Genomic DNA, 24,101 nt, shown 5'->3' on the forward strand with positions numbered 1-24,101 from the left:
ACGCATATTAAAAAAAAAGAAAACTCTGATGGGGAAAGGGTGACTGTGGTGAGAGCAAAAGAGCCTTTCAAAGCATCCCTAACACCTTTGTGAGATGACTTGGTTGTGGTTGTGTCTCTGAGTATGGTTGTGTCTCTGAGTGTGGTATGACTCTGATTGTGATGTGACTTGGTTGTGGTTGTGACTCTGATTGTAGTAGTGACTATGTGGCTTGGTTGTGGTTGTGACTCTGATTGTAGCTGTGACTCTGTGGCTTGGTTGTGGTTGTGTCTCTGATTGTGTATGTTACTCTGAGTGTGGTTTTGTCTGGTTGTGACTCTGATTGTGGTTGTGACTCTGATTGTAGTAGTGACTATGTGGCTTGGTTGTGGTTGTGTCTCTGATTGTGTATGTTACTCTGAGTGTGGTTTTGTCTGGTTGTGACTCTGATTGTGGTTGTGACTCTGATTGTGATGTGACTTGGTTGTGGTTGTGACTCTGATTGTAGTTGTGACTCTGTGGCTTGGTTGTGGTTGTGTCTCTGATTGTGTATGTTACTCTGAGTGTGGTTTTGTCTGGTTGTGACTCTGATTGTGGTTGTGACTCTGATTTTTACTCTTAGATAACTCCATTGGGCATTGGGCTTTACCTCAAACTCCCCAATGAAATGAAGTGGATCTGAGGAAAAAACAATGCAATGTTAAAGGTATTTTCCAGTAGTATGTATGTGAACACATAAACCCCTTTGCTATTTAGAATTGCCCCTCCCCCCTCCCCCCTGTACAGTGGAGCCTCCCTCAGCTGACGCTTTCACTATTGTGGACAGTGGTTTCGGTCCCAAATGAGTATTTTACACACTTGACCTCTGTAATCCGGACACATCCCTGATAAGAACAGCATGGGTCATTTCCAAGTTTCAGTCCTTAATAGAGAGGTCCTACTGTATATCAACCATCATAATCTTTCAAGTCATTTAAGACAAATTGCCAAATTGCATTTGATATTTGGGTTATTTCTCAACATTTAAACTTCTTGGTAATCAGAGGGTTAATGATATTTTTGCCCAGAAATCAGGTTTCTAGGTGCATTCCAATTATGCTAACATATAAAACCAAAAAAGTCTACTAAATTCTTGATATTTTTGATGGTATGGGAAAATAGCATTTCGCGATATTTTGAGAATTATCATGAAACTAGCGACGATCATATCGCAATTTCACTTGAACACTCATCAGTTTATGTATCAATCTTGGCTGACAAAAATTTTCAGCTCGATATCATCTGCCGTTAGCGGTTGCTGACCACTTCAAAAATACCTGGATCCCAAGCTTTAGGTGACCTTAAGCCTTATGTATGTGTGTACATTAACAACCTGCTAAGCCTGGATCCAAGGCCACTTTTTCACTTCAGAGCAAGATTTTTGATGTTTTTTGGCCAAAGTCTGGAAAACAGTGAAGGAATAGGAATTTTGAGCTGAATTTTGGTTTGCATAATGTTTGCACCATAAGAAATGCATCTATGGTGTTTTTGTTTAATTTTGATGATGATTTGATATCAGTTATTACATAATATGATTTTTAGTGAAAAACTAATGATATTCATCCAATGTCAGGTAATTCTTTATATTTTTGGATTTTCTAGTTGACTCTAGTGATACTCTTTCAAGTTTTTTTTAGAAATATCAGCAAATTACATTTGATATTTGTGATATTTGGGTCATTTCTTAACATTTAAACTTCTTGGTAATCAGAGGGTTAATGATATTTTTGTCCAGAAATCTTGATTCTGTGTTTGGTCTTACTTTACTGATCCATTATACCAGAAAAAAATTGTTAATTTTTGATACTTTTGATGATAGGTAAAAAATAGCATTTCGCGATATTTTGAGAATTATCATGAAACTAGTGACAATATCAAAATTTCACTTGAACACTCATCAGTTTATGTATTAATCTTGGCTGACAAAAATTTTCAGCTCAATATCATCTACCGTTAGCGGATGCTGACCACTTCAAAAATACCTGGATCCCAAGCTTTAGGTGACCTTAAGCCTTATGTATGTGTGTACATTAACAACCTGCTAAACCTGGATCCAAGGCCACTTTTTCACTCAAGAGCAAGATTTTTGATGTTTTTTGGCCAAAATCTGGAAAACAGTGAAGGAATAGGAATTTTGAGCTGAATTTTGGTTTGCATAATGTTTGCACCATAAGAAATGCAACTATGGTGTTTTTGTTTAATTTTGATGATGATTTGATATCAGTTATTACATAATATGATTTTTAGTGAAAAACTAATGATATTCATCCAATGTCAGAAAATTCTTTATATTTTTGGATTTTCTAGGTGACTCTAGTCATACTCTTTCAATTTTTTTTAGAAATATCAGCAAATTGCATTTGATATTTGTGATATTTGGGTCATTTCTCAACATTTAAACTTCTTGGTAATCAGTGGGTTAATGATATTTTTGCCCAGAAATCTTGTTTTTGGGTTAGGGGTTACCATGCTGATCCATTATACCAGAAATTGAAATTTTATTTTTGATACTTTTGATGGTAGGGTGAAATAGCGTTTCGCGATATTTTGAGAATTATCATGAAACTGGCCATGATATCAAAATTTCGTTTCAACAATCATCTGTTCATATGTCAATCTTGGCTGATATGAATTTTCAGCTCGATATCATCTACCGTTAGCGGATGCTGACCCCCTCTCAAAATGGCCAAAAATTGCAAAAACAGCCTGGACCCTAGGTCTTAGGCATTTTAAGCCATATGCATTTGTGTACATCTAAAAATATGTTTGACCTGGATCCAAGGTAAAATCAGTAGTTTAGGATTTTGAGGAGGAAAAAGTGGTGAAATTTGGAGGGGTGCTAGAAAACCATGTTCCCAAGAGTTTATCGGGTTGAAATTCGTTACGTAGGCTATTTGGAGCACAAAAATACCAATGGCGGAGGTTTCGTTCCGATCAGACGCGATTAAAATTTAGTTCCTTGAATGACCAATAGAGGGCAGCACACCTATTTCAGCTTAAGAACTTTTTCAAGGAGCACTGTACTGGCTTCTTTGTGACAACTTTCGGTATGTTTTGACAGGGGTGTACGAGGTCTTCGATTTCGGTGTCCCTCGACTGTTACAGGGTGTTCCGAGTCATATGTATCCTGAGAATTGCTTGGGTTCCTGTTGTCCTATAATCACGCAGAGCATTAGACGGAATGTCATCATTGATAAGAGTTCCCGTCCTGCGTAAAGGAGAATGTTGGTTAGAACCGACTCTGTATGAAATCCTTGGTTAGGGCACCAGGCTCAGTAAGATAAAAGGCCTTTTAATTAACTCTACTCAAAATATAACACATTTTTGCATCATATCGCATTACTTTACCATAATCTCAGAAAAATTATAAGATTTGAAGCAAAGAATATTTTTTGAGGTGAGGTTAGTTCAATGAATGTCAGAAAATGTAAGAAGTAGTGGATTAAATTTATGAAAATGTATTTATTTACAATTCAAAATTGAATAACTTTACGAATGAAATTCAATTTACATGTATGTACAAATATATCAGAAAGTCATGTTTTATAAACAAAGATATTTCAACTATTGTTTGTTGAAATATCATTGTTTATGAAATTCTCTTTTTGTCATTATTTAGCTGGTTTTCCACACTTTTTAAAAGGTGAGGAATGCCAGCTTAATGATGGCTTGGAAAGAGCATCAAAATTGTTTTTAAATGTTAATGCTCTTTCTGAACTATGTCATAAAACATTTAGAATCACTCGAAGAACAGAAAATTAACCCACAGAAAATGTAGGCTTAAGCATCCACATATTTTTGCATTTACCGGTTTACAGCAGTTCCCAAACAACCTTTTGAGTGAATAGTACTGTACTGTAAAACCAGTCAGGAGCTGATCCATATCATTACATTATTAGAAGGTGGACCTGACTGAGTTTACAGTTGATGGGCGGAATGATTACATAGAAAATATCAATATTTTAACATGTGTATTAGATGGTATTGTATAATCAGCTAGGAACTGTCATATCCTTCTAGCGTTTTTTTTGTAATACTGGTATATATTCTTATCCGTAACTATTCCATTTAAAAGGGAGGTGATAAACCACCTAAAATTGTGATGGCACCTGACTAACTTTACTGTACTAGGATAGAATGAATTCATACAAACTTATCACAATATAAACTTTTTAAATTGTATAAAAAGTACTGTAAAATCAGCCAGGGGCGGTCATGACTTTCTCGCATCTCTTCTGAAGTAAATTATATTCAAATCCATATAATTATTCCGTAAGAAGAGAGGTGCAATACCTCTTTATAACCTGTGACGGTACCCGACTGACTTTACAGTACACATTATGGACGGAATGATTTTATACAGGGTTAACACAAGATGTGCGAGATCAACTCTAGATTAAGAATCGCGCCAAACCAAGATTCAATGTTGTAAACTTTGAATCCCAGAACAACTTCAGAACAAAGATTTCAACAGCACATAGAAAAATTTAAAACTGACCCATCTGGGCGTTTCTGGACAATGTTTTACTCCAAGCCTTGTGTTGTACAACGAAGTGTCTGTATTAGAAGAAACTGCAGCAATCCAGTTCTCTCAACATCAACATCAATAAAAGGTCAATCCCTCTGTCATGAACACTCAACGCATCCTGAGACTGAGAATTTAACAAACCGGATATCCACAAACTGCGCGTTGGAATTTGTCAATAGGACTAGGAACAAGCATAAAGTATGGCATTCGTTCCTGGACTTTCGTGCAATGAAGAGTTATAGTCCAATTGAAGAGTCATAGTCCAATTGAAGAGTCGTAGTCCAATTGAAGAGTCATAGTCCAATTGAAGAGTCATAGTCCAATTGAAGAGTCATAGTCCAATTGAAGAGTCCATAGTGTCTTTGATCGCAATGTTATTGAGCGTGTACGGATGGTAGAACGACGACGTGAGATTTCGAACTCGTTGATGGTCGACTCGCTACTTCACCGCATTCGGTCATGGTCCTGAAAGGAGACGTTCGGAAAATGTTAATGAGGAACACTGATTAAAACAACTGCTCCAGAAAATGGCCCGAGATTCCAGCATAGGTAATTTTGCCACACACACTTTAATAGTACAAGGGTTTGGCGCTATTGAAGAGATCGCATGAGGTAGCACAAATTTTAGACGTTTTGTTGCCAGTACGTCATCTCATGACGCGCCATGTCGCAGCATATTCACTCAGCAGGTGGAACATATCTTGCACGGAGGCCTCATTTTCTGGAGCAGTCATGGACGGTATAAAGTTAGGCCGGGAGACATGACGCAAAGATTCATTTGAGGTAGGTTTGACGAAAATCCAAGAGAGTTTGTGAAAATGAAAGCGATGTGTAACACTTCTCAACACCTTGGAGCAGACTATGAGATATTTGATCAAGATGTTTCATACCTTGTTGGTGGTGTTGGAAGTGGTACAGTGCCCTCTGGGATGTCCTCCTCATTGTCATCTGACATCACTTGGTTTTCTGAAGAAAAGAGCGTAAGATAATCATTGGGAATACAACTAACTTCTTCAACTGCAACATGATGGTTTAAGCATCAAAAGTGCGAAAATAGGCCTGGTTCTTGTTTCTGTAACTTTATGTAATGACGGATTGAGATTTCGGCCCATAGCCGCGTGGTAAATGTGGAGGGGCTTCCTCCTTGAAGCATCATCACCATCACTCAGATCCAACTGGTCGGGACCCTTGCCTAAGACCTGTCAGGCAGGGTTGGACCTTCCAGGAGCTGGGGGTCCCGCCAGCATAGCCCTTAGGGTCACAGGGACACACAAGCAGACGCACCACTGCAAGGTCAGTACCCACGAAACCCGAATAAGAATAAACTTTTTGAATTGTTGAATACCTCATCCCACCCACACCCCACCCCTGGGAAAACTGTCTATTTACTCACCGTCGAGCGAGAAAAGTCCTGTCCCGCGTCCACTAGGGGCCGACACTGTGTATGACATGTAATCCTTCTCAGCAGTTGACTTCGGTGGAATATTCGGCTGAAAGAAAATTTAAATATCTCATAAATTTCTCTGAGAAGACTGCAAACAGAACTCTTCTTTTTTTGCTACAACTGCATTCTGCCTTCTGGTAAATCTTTGGTCCTGTGGCAGAGATGACCGGCGTGTCGTTTTCAAGTCCTCTGTGGCTTGACTCTGAGGTAAAGTCCATGCATTAGATACAAGGAACCTCTGCTTTGAAGGGCCAACTTGGGCATAAGATATATTGGTTTTTTGTACTTCTTCTTCTTCAGCGTTCAACCTGCCTAAGTACTATAACCTCAGTCCTGTGGCGGAGATGAAGCGGCTTGTCGCCCGAAGGTCCGGCTGTGTTCCCCACAGCTTTTCTTCGACCTTCGTGTCCTTTGGCCAGAATCTATTTCGTAATTCCTGGTACAGGGGACAAGGTTTTTTTGTACAAAAACGGCTTCCAGCAGGACCGCAACTTCTCCAAACAGGATTTATGAAAACTGTTTGAACTGCAATAAACAATGTACTAGAATGGGGTGTAAACTCAGGCCTGCCAGAAATTCGCAAGTCAGAACCCCAAACTGCCTTCCAACACTGGGGAAAATCGTTATCAGAGAACGGCGTCGGTGTAATACTACCAGTGGCGGCGACTGGTGTCAAGTTGGCACATTATCCTCCTGGCCAGGTAAATCCCACGCCCAAGTGTCCCATGTGTCCAAAATGGACTCTAGATAACTATTCCATGGACTTACCAGTGGTTTCCTGGGTACAGAAGTGGACGAATGTTTATTAGCAGCTGGCAGAATACCCAAAGGAGTGTCAGTCTGGAAATAAAAGCGTGAATCGTCAATATTGTTTGTTTTTAAAATTTTCCTCTGAATTCAGAGAGGCATAATGTACATGTACATGTACATGGTTGACTCGGATGTCAATTGACTACATGTATGTAGTCAACCATCCTACCTCAACGGGATGGGGGCAACATATCCTCTCTAGTATATGAGACAGTATCTCAACGTCCTGCATGCTTCCAACACTAGAAGTCATCCTAGTCAAGTCCACCATACCCAGCCCATACTGTGGCGTGGGTAAAAATCAATGTGAATCCGACTTCGGCGAGAGGTTGAGTCCACGCAAGCTACTCATGTTTCTCACTCGGTGGGGCTTTAACCTGCCCTGGCATAGACACCAGACACAAAAAACCTCGGTTTTAAGTCTCATTTGAAGGACTGTGAAGAGCCAGGAATTTTCGTTCCTTGAAAGCCACGCTGGTTCATCCAGAAATACAATCCTGGGTTCTCCCTGGGATCGAATCCGGGCCCTATTGCGTGGCAGCCAGCAGTGTTAGCCACTAGGCTATGAAGCTCCCTGCATGTTCAAGGAATACTTACAGCATAGGTAATGGACGCCTGGTGAAGCTGGGCCGCTTGTCGTTGAAGTGTCTGGCGTAAGAAGCTCTCATCTTTAAGTGCGTGTAAACTTTGTTGTAAAATTGCAAACTTCTTTTCCCACGTTCGGTTGACTTTGTCGATTTCTCGCTTTAATCTGCGATAAGAAATCAAATTTAATAGCTACTTTTTCTACCCTAATCTAAGCAAGAAGTCTTTCTCCAAAAAAACACCGCAAAGATTTGAATGTTTTCAATGGCATATAAATATTGAATTGAATTGAAATTTACATTCTAATTACCAAGAATTGCTCTAACGTGGTGTTTCAAAAGTATTGTCTGAACAGGTGGGTTTTTAGCCCATGCCCTTGCCAGAGTCGGATTCATTAGGCCAATTGGCGCATAACCGTAGTGGCACGCATAAACGCTCATCCTGCTTTAGAGGAGGAATACTCCCTGGAGAAAATCACCTCCACGTTTGATTGTCAACACCATGCTCATTCCAAAGCCTTGCTGCCTGGTCGAGGAGCTACCGAGAATAGGCGAAACATTTTTCAGAGGGTCAGATCCCTGAAAGGTGGCACCTACCTGAGCACCTCCGCCTGAAGCCTCAGCTCACTTCGCCGCATTTTTTCCATATCTAACATCTCGAGGCTCTTCTCCGCGTTTGCCGCTCGTTCCTTTGCTAACGTCTCATCGAGGGCGCGTTTCTGTTCCATCAGCCTTGTGTACCGCTCCCGCTCGTCCTGAAGCAGCATCTCGGTCTCCCTGTTTGCTGTAGCGATGATTTCGTCTTTCATCGACTTCATCTTCTCGTCGAGTTCTTTCTCGTGTGCGAGACGCTGGCCTTCCATCTGGAAAAGCCATTTGATTGGTTATAATATTTGTAGATAGATTTGTGCGATTAAGAATTACGCAGCGCACTTTTGATAAGTAAGGGCGGCTTCTGACGCGTCCTGAAAATGACTATTAAGAAAAGACTTTCATCGTAAAATGCAATAGGAGCCATATCTTATATTTTGGAATTAACCAAACTGTGGCATTGCCTATATAATGACTGATCTGTCCGAGCATTCGGGACTGCAGTAAAAGTTTTATGATAAAAAATGCAGCCAAATTGTGATAGATCGTGGACCACAGCCGACAGTAAATTTCCCATCTTTCTCCCGAAACTGTGCATGAAGAAAGAGGTTTGGAGATAGGGCGCCTTGAAGATCTTGTAAACAAGAGAGTTTGGTTGCAGAATTATCACTCCAACAGGCAATAAAACAATCACTCCTCTGCACATGGGCTATATACTATATGTAATCCTCTGTGCATCGGCTATATGTAAACAAAGTATCTGAAGTTAAGATATATGCATGCAACAGAGTTACAACATTTCGAATTGTACAGTAGTGCGATGTGATGTACAGATTCACTGCAGAATATCACAATGACATATTCTGCAAAGAGCATGCAGTGCCGTTGCATATTATACATGTGACGTTACACATTATACAAGTGAACTTACACATCATACATGTGAACATACACATTATGCACGTGAACTTTCACATTATACATGTGAACTTTCACATTATACATGTGTAGTGACACATTATACATGTGAACTTACACACTATACATGTGAACTTCCACATTATACACATGAACTTTCACATTATACACGTGAACTCTCACATTATACACGTGAAGTGTCACAGTACACTGTGAACTTTCAGATTATACACGTGAACTTTCAGATTATACACGTGAACTTTCACATTATATATGTGAACTTTCACATTATTATTGACATTATACATGTGAACTTACACATTATACATGTGAACTTACACATTATACATGTGAACTTACACATTATACATGTGAACTTACACACTATACATGTGAACTTACACATTGTACACGTGAGCTTGTGATGAAAACGTGAACAGCGTGACGTGTCAAACACAGAGCGACCTGACTACAAAGCATTGTACTATAAGCTGAATAGGTTTACAGATTGGCAGCAAGGACTGAGCATGTGAAGGACGACCAGGAGAGATGAACCATCAAATACATCATCGAATCGTTTCCAATCGGAACAAAACTGTACCAATTGAACTCCTGCAAAAAGGTCGCCCAATTTTGACTAATCGTGTTCCGATGATTTGCCATCTGGCCTAAATATACTGCAGTGATGCCTTAGACCAAGTTACTTATCTTCTCGAACATAAATACTGTACCAACGCCTTTAAGCCGATTGATTTAGGTCTGTCACACATAGGCTAATAACATGTAAGACAGTCCTTTTGTACAGGCATGCTTCCACTGGCTTAACTGCGTCGACACAGTATTTTTGTGGTGAGCTTATCATGTTATGATGGTTCATTCATCTCCTAATAGAATTCATGCCTTGCTCTTACCAACTTGTCATTCTCGGCCTCCTGCTGCTCCGGGCCGAGGTTTTCATAACTACTAACCGACACATTGTCCGGGGACGGTTGCGGTAAAGAGAATTGTACCTATATTCATCATTAGTCGAAGGAGAGGAGAGGAGGGCAGAGTTAGAAATGGAAGAGAGAAGCTGGAGATGGAGAGTAAAAGGAATTGTCTCATTTTTGACAAATGTTTAATTTCGGATAGATGACTAGTTGCACTAAAACATGAACGCCTGATTTCTTTAGGAGTCAGAACAGCGGTGATGCAGGTGGTGATACCCCGCTACGCTATAATGACATGGCCAAGTCTCTGTCATTCGTGGCAATGGCTGCCAATGCAAGCGGAGTCGGAACACAGTCATTAGAGTTCCAGTCCAACGCAAGGAGAATGAGTGAAAATATCTAACACGGTGAGAGGACATTGCATTCACGTTGGATATCAAGGCTGACGATACCAGACTAGATTGTGAAGTGAAAAGTGAAGATCATCTTAATCAAAATCTCAATTTAAAAAGAAAATTTCATCTCAAATCGAAAAAAATGTGATTAAAATTTAAATGGATGCGAAATAAGCAATATCTCAATTTTTTAAAATTCATACGACACACAAATAATGATACGTGAAAAGTGTCAAAATAAAGGTTATCGTCCAAAAATTTTTAATAAAATTTCATTCAACCGATTCGAATGTTCTTTAATGAAGAAAATCGCTTACTTACTGATGCTAAGAGTTTCCTCTTAGATGGCTAGCAACACTGAGAAACAAACTGCCACATCAATGTCAAATATTAAAGATAAAATCCACTTTAACCACTTATTAACCAGCGTTATTTGGTTGACAACAGCGTACTAAAACGTCATTTGCGGCAAAGATGTAACGCTGTGCATTGCATCATGTATCATAGTGCATTGCATCAGCAGACGGCAATGCTGAAATTTATATTCAGCATGTATTTCCCCAATATGAAATTTAAAAAAATTCAATTACTTATTTCAAATTTTTTATGAACAGCGTAGGCCTTTAACATTAAAGGAATTGAGAGGTTACAGGAATCAGCTACACTGTATTAAAAACTCGTTCATTTCATTAAAGGAAGAGTCGATAAAAATATTCTTACTTGTCGCTTCTGTGTGGCCTTGTCTTGCTCTATTGAGTCTTTCATTTCTTCATTCTCTTGACGCAGCTGAAAGGCACAAATAGCTCGATGTAAACCTCGTTATCGGGGGCGGAGCTAGCTTTTTGTTCAGGGGGGAAGGCTTCCAGGGGGGCAAGATGACACTTGGTGAAATTTTTCGACCAAAATCATGTTCTTTTATGACTTCTGCCCCCAATAATTGTTCCACACTTCCGATGCTCGGTTAGATAACCGTAACCGCTTGGGATTGTGCAAAATGTGGAGCTAAAATGTTGGCCAAAACCTTGGCTTGGACTCGGACCCCAATGCCTCAAGTTCCGTTTCAATTCTTTACACGGCGAAATCCTTCATCTGTAATTTTTAGAATGACTGGTTTTGTTACCTACCTTCATTGCCAACGCCGCTTCCTTTTCAAACTTGTCTGTTAAAGAGGTCAGTTCAGCCGCTGAAAAGATGCAATTCCGTACTTTAGAACACTGCCACGTTAAAGTGACGTCAATTCTAACCTTAGAGTTAGTTGAAATGTACCTAGTAGCTACTACCTAACATCAATTTTCCTGCAGTACCCGAGATGCTCAAATGCTCCAAGTTCACAGCAAATGTTTGGGCATGAAATCTTTGACAAAGATGAACCATCATAAAGGGGCTGTCGGAGTGGCACAGTGGAAACACCGTCACCTCTGAGGTCCCGGGTTCAATTCCCAGTCAGTCTCGGCACACTCATGTGACAGAGAGGGAGACTCTAGTCGCCAGCGTAGGTTTCCTCCAGAGTCTCCGGTTTCCTCCTACTTCGATTATAATCACCCCATATTGTATATAGAGCTCGTAATGCCCTACTTGACCTTCAGCTCTCAACGTTCCTGGCCATGCAGGCATCACCTTCAACGGAAAGGCTGACAAACTAGCAGGCAGTGCCGAGATCTTCGGGACCTGGACCCAACGCCAAGGGACGTCAGCAACTGCTTGCAGCACCGGCTACACCAGGTGGAGCTGGACTCAAGGTCTACATGGTCTCTAGACAGGATGCTGGAGAGAGCGGGACACAGAGAGAGGAGACCGTGCCAAGTGTCACCTGCGAGGGACCCGCAGACAGTTGGCCACACAACCGAAGGCAGGAGCCAGGACACGGTGGGGACTGGTGGCACTGATGGACTTCTTGGAGGGAGAAGGGCCAGTGAGTTATCCAGAGCCTCCACTTCTCTGATGTCTACACACAAACACAAACACACAACTCAATATTTTCACATACTTTTCTGCTGTATCTCGTCTTCTTTGATTTCTAGCGCCTCTTCCAACCGATCGATCTTCTTCTGCATCTTCTTAGCTTTGAGACTGATGTCTTCCAATTCCTGCGTCAGCGCCTCTTCAGCTTCCGACGGACCCGGCTGAAAATAATCGAACACAATTTTGCTTTACGACTGAGAACCTCTCCCAGAGGCGCACACAACAGAGAAAATATGGTGAAAAGAAAACATTGTTTTCAGGGTCAATAGCACATGACGAACAAACTGACTTGGTTACGACAAAGATATTTGGATATGCACGATCGTCCTGCTCACGTTTTCCATGCAGCAACATGACAGAGAAAATGTTTTTCTAAAGCTTAGCGCCACGCGTCCCCTGGTGAGAAGAGTTTAAGTCGGAATTTTCTGTCAGGGGCATTTCCATGGGTGTTCGTCCTCATGGCCAGATTTGAAGTGCCTAGGTCGTACGGTTACAAAACGTCCACCCGTTGACGGATGGAGGGACACAGACACCAGGTCTTACAGTTACAAAACGTCCACCCGTTGATGGATGGAGTGACAGACACCAGGTCTTACCGTTACAAAACGTCCACCCGTTGACGGATGGAGATACAGACACCAGGTCTTACAGTTACAAAACGTCCACCCGTTGACGGATTAAGGGACCGATACCAGGTCTTACAGTTACAAAACGTCCACCCGTTGATGGATGGAGGGACAGACGCCATTCTCGATAGTTACTTTACCAGCTCTGCTGACTTTCGTCAGGTGAGCTAAAAATCTGCCCCTGAAGTCTATCTCCAAGTACACTTACATCCCCCTGATCCTGCAACTGGTCAATCTGCGCCTCCAACATGGCGATCGTTGACTCGTTCCTCTGAAGCTGCGCCAGCAATTCCACGTATTTCTCCTCAAACTTCCCAGCGTCATCACCGTGCCTCTTATTCGCCGACTGTAACTTATTCTTCAAAACTTTCTGTAAAATGAAAATAAACAACATTTCTGTATGCAGTTTTCGAAATGTCATTAAGGGAGACCATAGACAGATGCCATGTTGATCAGATCAAGTTACACAAAGTCGGCTATAGGTGTCACTTCTATCTTGCAGTACATCGAAACTATTCGTGCTTGAAAGAGCAATATAGCTATCGCTGAACCGAACACAACCCAGGTTCTTTAATCTGCAAACTAATCACTAGACGACTGTAACAATCTGACTCCCTAGCTCCTAGCACTCGGGGATAACTAGTTTCATTCTTATAGTATAGATGGCGACACTTCTGATTAGTTCGGACAGTTCCGATAAAAGTAAGCTTCACTGCTCATCACTGGTATCAGTTGTCCGCACATGGTGGCAGTGGCCCAAAAAATGGCCACCAAAGATAAGGGTTAACGGTGGGTGGAATTCTATTAGGCTGCAGATCATTGCCCTATGAAGCAAGACATGTACTTAAATTTGAAGCGGGTAAATGAACACCCTAACTTTCGTGCATAAATTCCTCATAGGGATTCACGCCATGCATCACGTATTGCTGACCGAGCGTACAAGTTGGCTGGGAAAGCTTGAGGCAGGATGGTACTGATTGGAAAGTTTACGACGTTTGGCCCATACATATTCATCGATGTTTACGACCTTTGGCTATGGCAAGCCAAAGCGGAATTTATTCAAGACTTTAGAATTACCATTCAAGAAGTTAAATATAAGTTCAAGAAGGAAATATATGTTCAAGACTAAAATATGTTCAACCTTGAATCAAATGTTTTCAACCTTGAATAAAATATGTTCAACCTTGAATAAAATATGTTCAACCTTGAATAAAATATGTTCAACCTTGAACAAAATATATTCAACCTTGAACAAAATATATTCAACCTTGAACAAAATATATTCAAGACTCACGTGACCATATTCAAGACGCACGTGACCACAAAATTGATGACGTAGAGCGTGTAGAATCTGTGGTACTTCTGATGCGTTCTGTTTCACGACATGATTGATTGCCTGTATAGCCTAAACACTCAAACATGTCAAAAGACAACGAGAATCCGATACAGTGGTGTCGGCCTTAAGAATGAAAGGTGAGAGGCATTGCGCATTTTGAACCTATAATTTGCCTGATATGTCTGTGAAACATGTATCAACTCTGACATTCACTCGGCATCCATGTCATGATGTGTAGGATTACAGTACATGTCAGGTGTAGGCGGCTAAGTACGTGTACAACCATGTGTCAAAACCTCGTGCGAACAATTCGAGCTCCGAAACGCAACACAAGTACCATGGGTTCGGGAAAGTCCGGACGCGGGTTCGGGAAAGTCCGTAAAGCATCAAAACATGAGCAACTACGTCATCAATTTTGTGGTCACGTGCGTCTTGAATATGGTCACGTGAGTCTTGAATATATTTTGTTCAAGGTTGAATATATTTTGTTCAAGGTTGGACATATTTTATTCAAGGTTGAACATATTTTATTCAAGGTTGAACATATTTTATTCAAGGTTGCACATATTTTATTCAAGGTTGAAAACATTTGATTCAAGGTTGAACATATTTCAGTCTTGAACATATATTTCCTTCTTGAACTTATATTTAACTTCTTGAATGGTAATTCTAAAGTCTTGAATAAATTCCGCTTTGGCTTGCCATATTTGGCATACATATTCATCGATGCCCTAGCATTAAAAACAAATATTGGTGATTTGCGGGCTGAGGAGTGCGTCTGCCGAGTGGGGGAATCGTTTTGACCAAAAGGTGCAGCTATTGGGAAATGGGTGGTGTAGAAGTTTGAAATGTCCCAGGATAGAATGTCCGGGGAGCAAAGGATTCTAATGCACTTAATCTCTAAGCTTTTGACAGTCACAGCCTCTATTATTCTATTAGAAGCATACCATAATCGGTCAGAATACAATAGGGCCGGACACTTTTTCCTGTGGGACATTTTCTACTTCTACAGCGGGGTAAGATCGAGACAGTGAAGGTGGTCGCCTAAACCAGGAATAGGAAGGTTTAACGGTGACAGCAGGTTTCACCAAATTCCATAATCAGAGTTTTCCGCCAAAATTACCAAGTTTTTTATCAATTTTCATTATTTCATTTAATTACAAGTGTCAGATGCACAACAATCAAGCACCATTGATTTCTTGGTATCATCACATAATTCAAAACAACATCTTAACAACTGTCAAATTTGATATTAGTATCATAAATTTACATGAATTGAACAGCAAACATTTAACAGATAAACAAATAGACAAATTAACTGAAACAACAGACAAGATAAAGATGAGAGAGTAGACTGAGTAGAACCACATTGTACAAAAACACTGGCACACCACATTTCAAAACACACATTTCCTCTGAAACGATCTGGACAGCACTGACAGAAAATATCACAAACAGGCAACAGTCCATCCAATTGGGGTAACCTCATCCTAAACTTTAGAGTAGAATGTTGCGTTACCCATATAATTTGCCATTAGATATGGTAAAGACGGATGCAACCAATTACTATAATGGATTGATACTCATCCTAAACTTTAGAGTAGAATGTTGCGTTACCAATATAATTTGCCATTATAAAGACAGATGTATCCAATTACTATAATGGATAAATTCTCATCCTTAACTTTAGAGTAGAATGTTGCGTTACCCATATAATTTGCCATTAGATATGGTAAAGACAGATGCATCCAATTACTGTAACGCATTGATCCTCATCCTAAACATGAGAGTAGAATGTAACAAGCAAAGGAATGGTGCGACAAGCAAAATTAAACAAGACGACATACCTTGGGCTGTGTGGGGTTAGAGCAAAACAAAATATTAATCAACAAAACAGGTGCTATGGAATAAATTATCATGATGACGGTTTGGTAATCATCGCAGGTTGAAAGTGCAACTGGTGCAAAAGTCTAAGCGCCTCGCAAACTAACAATTCTTGTTGCCACGACCTGCAATCACGATTGAATCGGATAAAAATCTTGCGGTGGTCATCGCTGATACCTTAGACAAGAATCAGTGTTTGCTGCGACCTGTGATCTACTAGTATATCAAAACCAACGATTTCCAATTTTAACTGCAGACAAGCAATCTTTTCTCTCAATGCAGTGATAATTGTCGCAGGTCAGAGTGGCAAAATGCTCATATGCAGGGCTCTTACGATGGCTTTTAAAAACTCGGCGGAAATTGAAATTGGTTAGCAGAGAAGAGAAAAAACCAGTTGTACGTGTAACAGCAAACACACACTTTGCACTATTTACCCTTGAATCCCAAGCTCCCTGTCACTGGTGCATACCCAACCCAAAGTTCTCAGCAATGTACTGTAAACGCGGAAATATTCGCAACCAACTTCTGTGTACTTTTAACCTAGCATTTTGACAACTCCGTAACTGATCATTGATTAGATTTTCTTTTTTGTGATGAATTATTTTTGCGATTATTCATAAATAATCTTCATTTATTCTTGCTATTATCTTCCATTTCTGATATTGACTTTATTCCTACTTTCAATCCTTAAATTAAAACAAATTTAACTGAATCATAGGCTCAATAGCAGATGAAACAGGAATGTTGAAATCTCTCAATGTTTTTATGAAGCAACAGTGCGTGAGAAATTAACTTGTCACATCGGGATTGCATATTCAAATAAACCGTGCATTGAAATGCTAGGAGAGGAGATTTTCACTTACTGCATGAGTTTGGTTCACTCTGATCAATGCGTCTGCAAGTTGTTGGCGGAATGCTCTCCTAATTACATTCACGCGCTGAAAAAAAAAGGGCGAATTACAAATTTCAAATATCTAACAAATGGTGATGGCCTTTTAAATAGCACTATGTCCTGTGAGCTCCAAGCCCTTCAGTTGTACTTCGATAACACAAGTTACAAACCTGCAGACTTATATAATGTCCTACAGTAAAACCTCTCTATAAAGGACACCCTCTGGACTGACAAATGCTGTCCTTAATAGAGAGGTGTCCTGATTATGGAGGTCAAATTGAATGGAAATGATCCATTTGGGACCAAAATTAGTGTCGCTTATAGAGAGGGTGTCCTTAATAGAAAGGGAGTACTGAATAGAGAGGTGTCCACTGAGGGGAGTACCACTGTACTTACATCCTCATGGATCTTCTCCAGGTCAGCGACATTGTCGTTAATCCGGCAATATCTGCAAAAAGAAAATTTATAGGTTTGAGGAGATTCATTTAGTACAGAAACATGATAATACTAACTAATGGTAATGGATCCCCAGATGCTCTCACGAGTTGTATTTTGTAGCAAGTATTGCATACTTTCCATTATACTAAGAATTGATAAAGTCTTTATTAATTCTTGACCATACCCATCAATACTTACAGATCAATAGCTTTTTGTTGAACTTTCGATTCATAATCCGACTGTAAGGAATGTCTCGTGAAGCGGAGGTCTCGCTTTAAGTCCTGAGTGTCTTGTAATAAACTCTGCACGACCTCTGTTAACTCTTTCACTTCCACTATCTCAGTGTTTTCCGTTTGGACGTTTCTGTCTTGGCTGAAGAATCCGATCTTTGGGTGGTCGGCAAAGGAAGGCCTGAAATATAAAATGCGAAGATTTCAAATTATTGAAAGAGTGGAACTGCAGTGGATTCCACAGCGATGCCAATGGGCGGATGCAAAAAGGTCGGACAGTTTTTCCTTTAGAAATCTTGTCCTTTGGTCAGCTCTGACTTGCACAAAAATGCCTCTAAAATGCTTGTTTCTGGTCCAATTTTAAAAATTCAAAGACTCACAGAGAGTTGAGATGGATATCATTTTGAAGGTATTGGCTGATATTTATATAAGACTAGTGAATGCTTTTACTACAGTTTTCTACAGAGATGGCTAGTGTAAATGTACATGAAGTTTAAAGTAAAAGCATTTACTAGTCTTTATAAATATTAGCCATTGTCCGAAGTTAGCCTAGCCTTAGGCCTTCTGACAGATGAGTTTGTGCACTTGTTTTGTTTGGGCTCTGGTTTGTCTTTACTCTTTGTCAATATTGTTCATTTTTACATCAGGTCACATCATGCCTGCAAAACACTGACGTCATAGCAATAGTGACTGCATGGTCCAAGCAAGACACCGTCTATAAACTTCGAGTCTGATGACCAGATGTCGGACTCTGATGGTGATGGCAAAGGACACACTTTTTAACACAATTATCGTGACACTGACAGGTGAGGTGTGGTGACACTGACATTGTCTCTGACTGTACACAGCCTGCAGCACAGGCACTTCGCTTTTCACTAGGCAGGTGACAGATACTCGGCCGACTCGTGACGTGAGAGCAGGTCTTCAATTTCAAACTCAATGCCATTTTCAGATGCTACTGCTGCAATTTAAGTGCTAGTATAAACTAGATTAATTACCGGAACATATCTTGGTCTTCATTACCAAGCTTCTGCAAGGCCATAATTCGGCCTTGAAGGGCCTGTTCTTCAGCATGGTAATCACTTTCTCCCTGCACCCCTCTCTCTCTGGACGCCATGTTTGTTGCTACAAACAAGTTGGTGGATGCCACTAAAATTCGAATCAGGCCTGGTAAACGGAATGCTATTAGGAAAGTAAATATCAATTTCTGGGTTATTTAAGGATATTTTTAACTTGTATGCTATTATTCTGACAATATTGAAGGAATTTAATTTCAATAAATATACATAAAGCTTCGTTTACATGGTTTTATTTTACGAGTGTCCGGATGCCAGATTTTGTTGAAATCCTTATTTTATACTCAGCGATGTTATTGAACTTCCGGTTTTTTGGAAAAATTTTGTTCAAGAAAATGTTCGATAAATTTGCCTTATTGTCTTGGCAATGAACACGTTTGGGCTCAGTTTATTGATGAGAATGGGTTGTGTGTGTGCCAGGGAGTCTGTGCAAGTCGGTAGTAGGCGGTATTTTGTCAAAGAACGCCTTGGAGAAGGGTAATCTTTAGGTTTTCATATTATTTCTGTTTTCTGTTATTCTTATTGTGAAATATCATTTTACCACCCCATGGTGAAATATTTCACCGTCTCAAATCACCATAGTGACATGCTGTTAGTTTACCATGGTGAACTGTGGATTTACCATGGTGAAAATGAGACTCTTTCCCTAATAACAATAAGGAATTCCATAACCGTATTCTTGTAGTTGTATGTAACCTCTTTTCTTCAGGGGATTCAGCTACGTTGACTTGATAGAGGACCGACACAACCACAAGTATTACGCTCTCAAACGTATCGCATGTCATTCCAAGGAAGACGAAAGACTGAGCATGGTTGAGGTGGAAATCATGAAGACGTTTGAGCAGAGCAACCTTTGTCCGTGTGTGGAATCAGCGATATCACCTATCAACGATCCTTTGAGGTCTCTCATCAGTGAGGTTTTGATTGTTATGCCATATTATAGGGTAAGAAGAAGAGAGGTCTGAATTTTGATGCAGTCTAGAGGTAATCATACGGACAGAAGTTCCAATGGTTTCAGCCAATGTAACCTGTGGAGATATCATGATATCACTATCGATCCTTGAGGTCTCTCTGTGAGGTTTTGATTGTTATACTATACTTTGAGAAGAAGAGAAATTTTGTTGGTGCAAATATTATTTTGCTGGGACGAAATGTTTATGGCGTTCTTCTTAACATTTCTTTGAAATTTTCTTTGCAGAAAGGTACGCTGCAAGATGAAATTGAAATGATGGCCAAACGACTCGAGCACATGAGAGAGGAGAGAATCCTTCGATTATTCCGTGGAATCTGTGAAGGATTGAAAGTTATGCATTCCCACAACCCACCATATGCCCATAGGTAATTCATGTGCTGATTAACTTTCTAAAATATCGTAAAATTCATGTGAAAGAATATGTATGCCGTATGAGAGAATATACTCTCAAGTTTGATGAGAAGGAATAAAGTTGTGACAGTATTATGTTGTATTTAAAGGTACAGTGAAACAATTGTTTTGATGGACACAGTAGGCCCTTCCCACCCTGATTGACTGCGTCATGCCATTTATTTCCAGATGGCATGGCACTCATCATTTGCAGTTGTCTTATTAAAGTTTTGAAAGTGTCTCTCTTCTAGGGGTGTTGGATGCATAGACCAATTACGTTTTGCACCTACAGTGTAAGGTGTTACATGTCTTTGCTCCTTCCACCCTATACCACTTCTGCTTGCAGGGATATAAAGCCAGCTAATGTTCTGATTGGAGACGGTGATACGCCTGTGATAATGGACTTTGGCTCAGCAGCTAAAGCCAGAGTAGAGATAAAGGGTGCTTCAGAGGCAAGGAGACTTCAGGTGAGAACAAAAGCTAGAGTAGACACCTCTTTATTAAGGACAATCACTCTATTAAGGACACTAGTTCTGGTCCCAAATTGGTTATATCAATTCAATTTAACCTCTCTAATCAGGACACCTCTCTATAATGAAGGACAGCACTTGTCAGTCCCGAGGGTGTCCTTGAGACAGAGGTTCCACTGTACTTTCTTCAAATAGTTGTACGAGAATGTCTCGTTATATTTTCAGGATATAGCCGCTGAAAAATGTACCATGCCATTTAGACCGCCCGAGTTGTTCAATGTTGAAAGTTACTGTGTGATAGATGAGAGGGTCGATATCTGGGTAAGTGGTGCCAGGATCTGTATAACTAAACATTACTGATGGCAGTCCTTTTATCAGGGCAAGGACCGGCTTTAAAGTGATACTATAGTCGTAGTTCCACCTATCATAAAACCCCGTGTTTTTTCAAGACCTGTGTCTTCGCCGTGTGTCAAATAACCCGCGGCGCACTTACACCTATCAGTTGTGTTAGATAATGGTTAATAGCCCCGGCGACAGGTGCGCTGTTGGTAGGGAGCTCTCCTGTGTTTCTTTCCCATTGGAGGGGGGCGCAATACCGAGGCAACTACACCGCGCCATCTGTCGCCGGATCTTAGAACTTGCAATTGCCGTGTCTATTCAGATTCCACCTATCAAAAAACCCGTGTTGAACACGGGTCTAAATAAGCCCCTGATTAGCCCCATCGAGCTCGATGGGGCTAATAGACACGGGGATTTGACACATGGGTCTATTTAGACACGGCAATTCATAGGTGTAAGCGCAAAAGACACAGAGATTTGGTAGGTGGAAGTACGACTTATGATGTGATTTACAACTTTGCGGAAATACGTCCGTTTTTAATTGTTGATCACAAATGTATAGCTCAAATTTTCCATTTTTGATTCGATTTATTATAAAATCGCTGTTTTAATTGAATGTAAACCACAGCGACCGCAAAAATGTTCATGTTATTACATCATCAACGAAAACTTCGTCGGCGTAGCGCAATTTCAACGGCATCTAAGCAAGCCGTCCGGGTGGGATTAAAACCACCAATTTCAAGAAAATGTGCATTTCGATTCGAAAACCTTACCGATTTATGAGAAAGTGACGTAGTCATTTGTCAAAAACAGCTAAAACATTATATGGTGAAATTTGACACGAGTTACCCTTTAATTTCGAAGACCGTTCTTAAAGTTGAAGACGTTTTTTCAGCTTATTTACGTCTCATTAGAACTCTTTGTTTTGATGTACACGTATTGTGATGGATGAATAGGTGTTTAGTAATCTGGGGAATTGATTCTCCATGGAAGGTATTCGATTAACTTTGACTTTGACGCTTTACGATATTTGTTTTCCTTTCCAGTCATTAGGGTGCACGTTATACGCGATGGCATTTTTAGAATCTCCGTTTGAACAGCCGTTTGTGCGAGGGGACAGTGTGGCATTGGCTGTGATGGCCGGAAAAATCCCCTTACCAGACAATACCATGTAAGTTGAGTAGCAGTAGCTGTACATTTCAAGTTTGTGATGTCAGGCCAAAAGTCTATGAGGCGAGCTTATATATTTTTGGTCAGGCTCATTGCTGAAACGGGCCAATTTCGTGGGGATTTTATAAATACATACGGATTTTGTTAACCATGATTTGTGAAAAGAAAAATGCTATGATTGGGGAAAGAAGTATATATCTTTTTTCCGGCCTTTTCAGCAGGCAACCTAGAAGGTGTACCGGTAATATTGAAATGTAACTGTAATTGTAATTTCATGTTTAATTTTGAACCCCTCTCATTTCGAATTTCTTTTTCTTTTCCAGTTATTCCACCGATCTTGTGAGTTTGATTAAATCTATGTTGAACGTCGACATCAAACACCGGCCGTATCTCGAATCGGTTATAAATCAGACAGAGAACCTGATAAACATGGCGGAGAATCGAATTTGAACGTTCGTATCAGATGGTGTGATCGTTAATCGTATGCATGGGGTGGTGTTGGGGTAGAGAAGGTCAGGAGCTTGAGATATTGGGGTCGACAGACACCAGAATGTTGTGCCCTAGCAAAATCCGACTTAGCGTCATTCTCTTCATATATTGGCCAAAGACTTTGCCAAGGGGTTGTGCTAATTAATTACTGAGCTATTGACTTCAAAGGAATTGATCCCAGTGTTAAAAAACGATGATATGCGCTGGCCTTATTTTTGTGTGAATGGTTAAAATCTGTAAACGTTTCAAATGGAGTTTTTTTAGCTTTTTTCGTTGAAACTTTGCTGCGATTTTGCTGCAATATTTATGTTAATGCCTACCAGTGTACTTGGTGTGCAATACTGTGTTTATTGATAGATGTAACATTCCCTTGTAAAGATGAGGAAAATATATCAGACATTCCATTTTACAAGTTCCGGTTAGGTTTTGATCAAGGTGAATATTCGAGCTTAGCTTGTGGTGGGTGTGAGTGCTCAGAGTTATGGTCTTCAAAGGAATTGATACCAGAGTGGAAGTATTAGCTCTCTCACTAAACACGGTGAGGGTGTTGCTAAGATGGGAACCTCGCTAAAGTTTTTGGCAAAGTTGTGCTTCACACCAACATTGTGTGGTGGGATGGTGGCTAATACTAGTACATGTATTGTCGGAAACACATTATTTGAAGTCATGTGTTTTTGATATTTTACACGTATACATGTAGGTACGTGTAGTTTATCAATGTGGAAATGTTTGTCAGTTTATTTGAAACGAATTTGTTATTGGACGACTGATTCACTCTCAGAGCGGAAGTCGGTGTGGGTGTCGTTAATGGTGTGCATTCCCTGTATTACAACTGAATCACCTTGATGAATTAAATGTATTCATTGACATATTTTAAATATTTATTCACAGATATTTATTGAAACAATTGAGTATTATCGTTAAAGTTCGTAATAACAGGTGGTCCAGGAAAATAGAAATGCATTTATGCATAATGCTGTAGCGCAGTTATTATGCATGCAAATTTGTTGAAACTTGGTATTTATAGAATTTGTGTACCAGCCGACACAATGGCAATGCTAAAATTCATATTTAGTAGGTATTAACGCATATGGAAATTTCTCAAATTCAGTTTCAATTAACGAATGGCATAGGCCTTTAAGATAGTCTTACTTTTTCCCTGGGCGTGTTGGGTCCTTGTATATGTATCAATTGCTGTACATTGAAGTGCTGATCAGTATCATGTTAAAAACCCCATTTATGTTGCAAACAAATAAATATCAAAATAAATCAGATGTCTAATGCACATTCTTGACATTTTGCTTCCTTTTGTTTCCTTGATATCATCAGAGCATTCCCGACAACATCTGAATCTGAAGAACCTCATCCGAAAAATGATCGAAAGACGTCCAGGTTTTGACTCCCAGTGTGCTCTTAATACGCGACAAAGGACTGATATTCATCTTGTCATTAGACACACGCCACATTTGTCACCCGTCACAGCAAAACCAGGCGCACGTCGCTCAAAGCTTGGCAGGTTGTTGATTTCACTGTTGTCTGCCATTTGTGAAATCTGAGTACATCAATTTCTTCCCTCTCCTGGTGTCCTTAGGCTCAACTCAACTTTTGT

The 24,101-nt window shown here is 40.2% G+C and overlaps 2 protein-coding genes across 3 annotated transcripts; one reads left to right on the top strand and one right to left on the bottom strand.

Moving 5' to 3' along the window:
* Positions 1-3,460: 3,460 nt before the first annotated feature.
* Positions 3,461-18,705, bottom strand: LOC135500536 (uncharacterized protein C10orf67, mitochondrial-like). 2 transcript variants are annotated; one of them, XM_064792057.1, is made up of 15 exons: positions 18,584-18,705; positions 17,554-17,766; positions 17,314-17,365; positions 16,889-16,963; positions 13,014-13,175; positions 12,205-12,340; positions 11,342-11,400; positions 10,938-11,003; positions 9,805-9,903; positions 7,982-8,247; positions 7,398-7,551; positions 6,759-6,830; positions 5,940-6,036; positions 5,437-5,512; positions 3,461-5,011 (listed from the first exon to the last, which is right to left on the bottom strand). In XM_064792057.1, the coding sequence occupies exons 1-15, from the start codon at positions 18,700-18,702 to the stop codon at positions 4,921-4,923; spliced, it is 1,737 nt and encodes a 578-aa protein (XP_064648127.1). In that variant the 5' UTR covers positions 18,703-18,705; the 3' UTR covers positions 3,461-4,920. The 2 variants fall into 2 exon arrangements, with proteins under 2 accessions (XP_064648127.1, XP_064648128.1); XM_064792058.1 differs by lacking the exon at positions 9,805-9,903.
* Positions 18,706-18,976: 271 nt separating this feature from the next.
* LOC135500326 (serine/threonine-protein kinase 16-like) lies at positions 18,977-23,777 on the top strand. The gene is made up of 7 exons (XM_064791721.1): positions 18,977-19,138; positions 19,371-19,605; positions 19,860-19,999; positions 20,371-20,491; positions 20,720-20,815; positions 21,880-22,004; positions 22,327-23,777. The coding sequence occupies exons 1-7, from the start codon at positions 19,029-19,031 to the stop codon at positions 22,451-22,453; spliced, it is 954 nt and encodes a 317-aa protein (XP_064647791.1). The 5' UTR covers positions 18,977-19,028; the 3' UTR covers positions 22,454-23,777.
* The last annotated feature ends 324 nt before the right edge of the window (positions 23,778-24,101 follow it).

Source organism: Lineus longissimus, chromosome 16, assembly GCF_910592395.1.
Source record: "Lineus longissimus chromosome 16, tnLinLong1.2, whole genome shotgun sequence".
NCBI classification, from domain to species: domain Eukaryota; kingdom Metazoa; phylum Nemertea; class Pilidiophora; order Heteronemertea; family Lineidae; genus Lineus; species Lineus longissimus.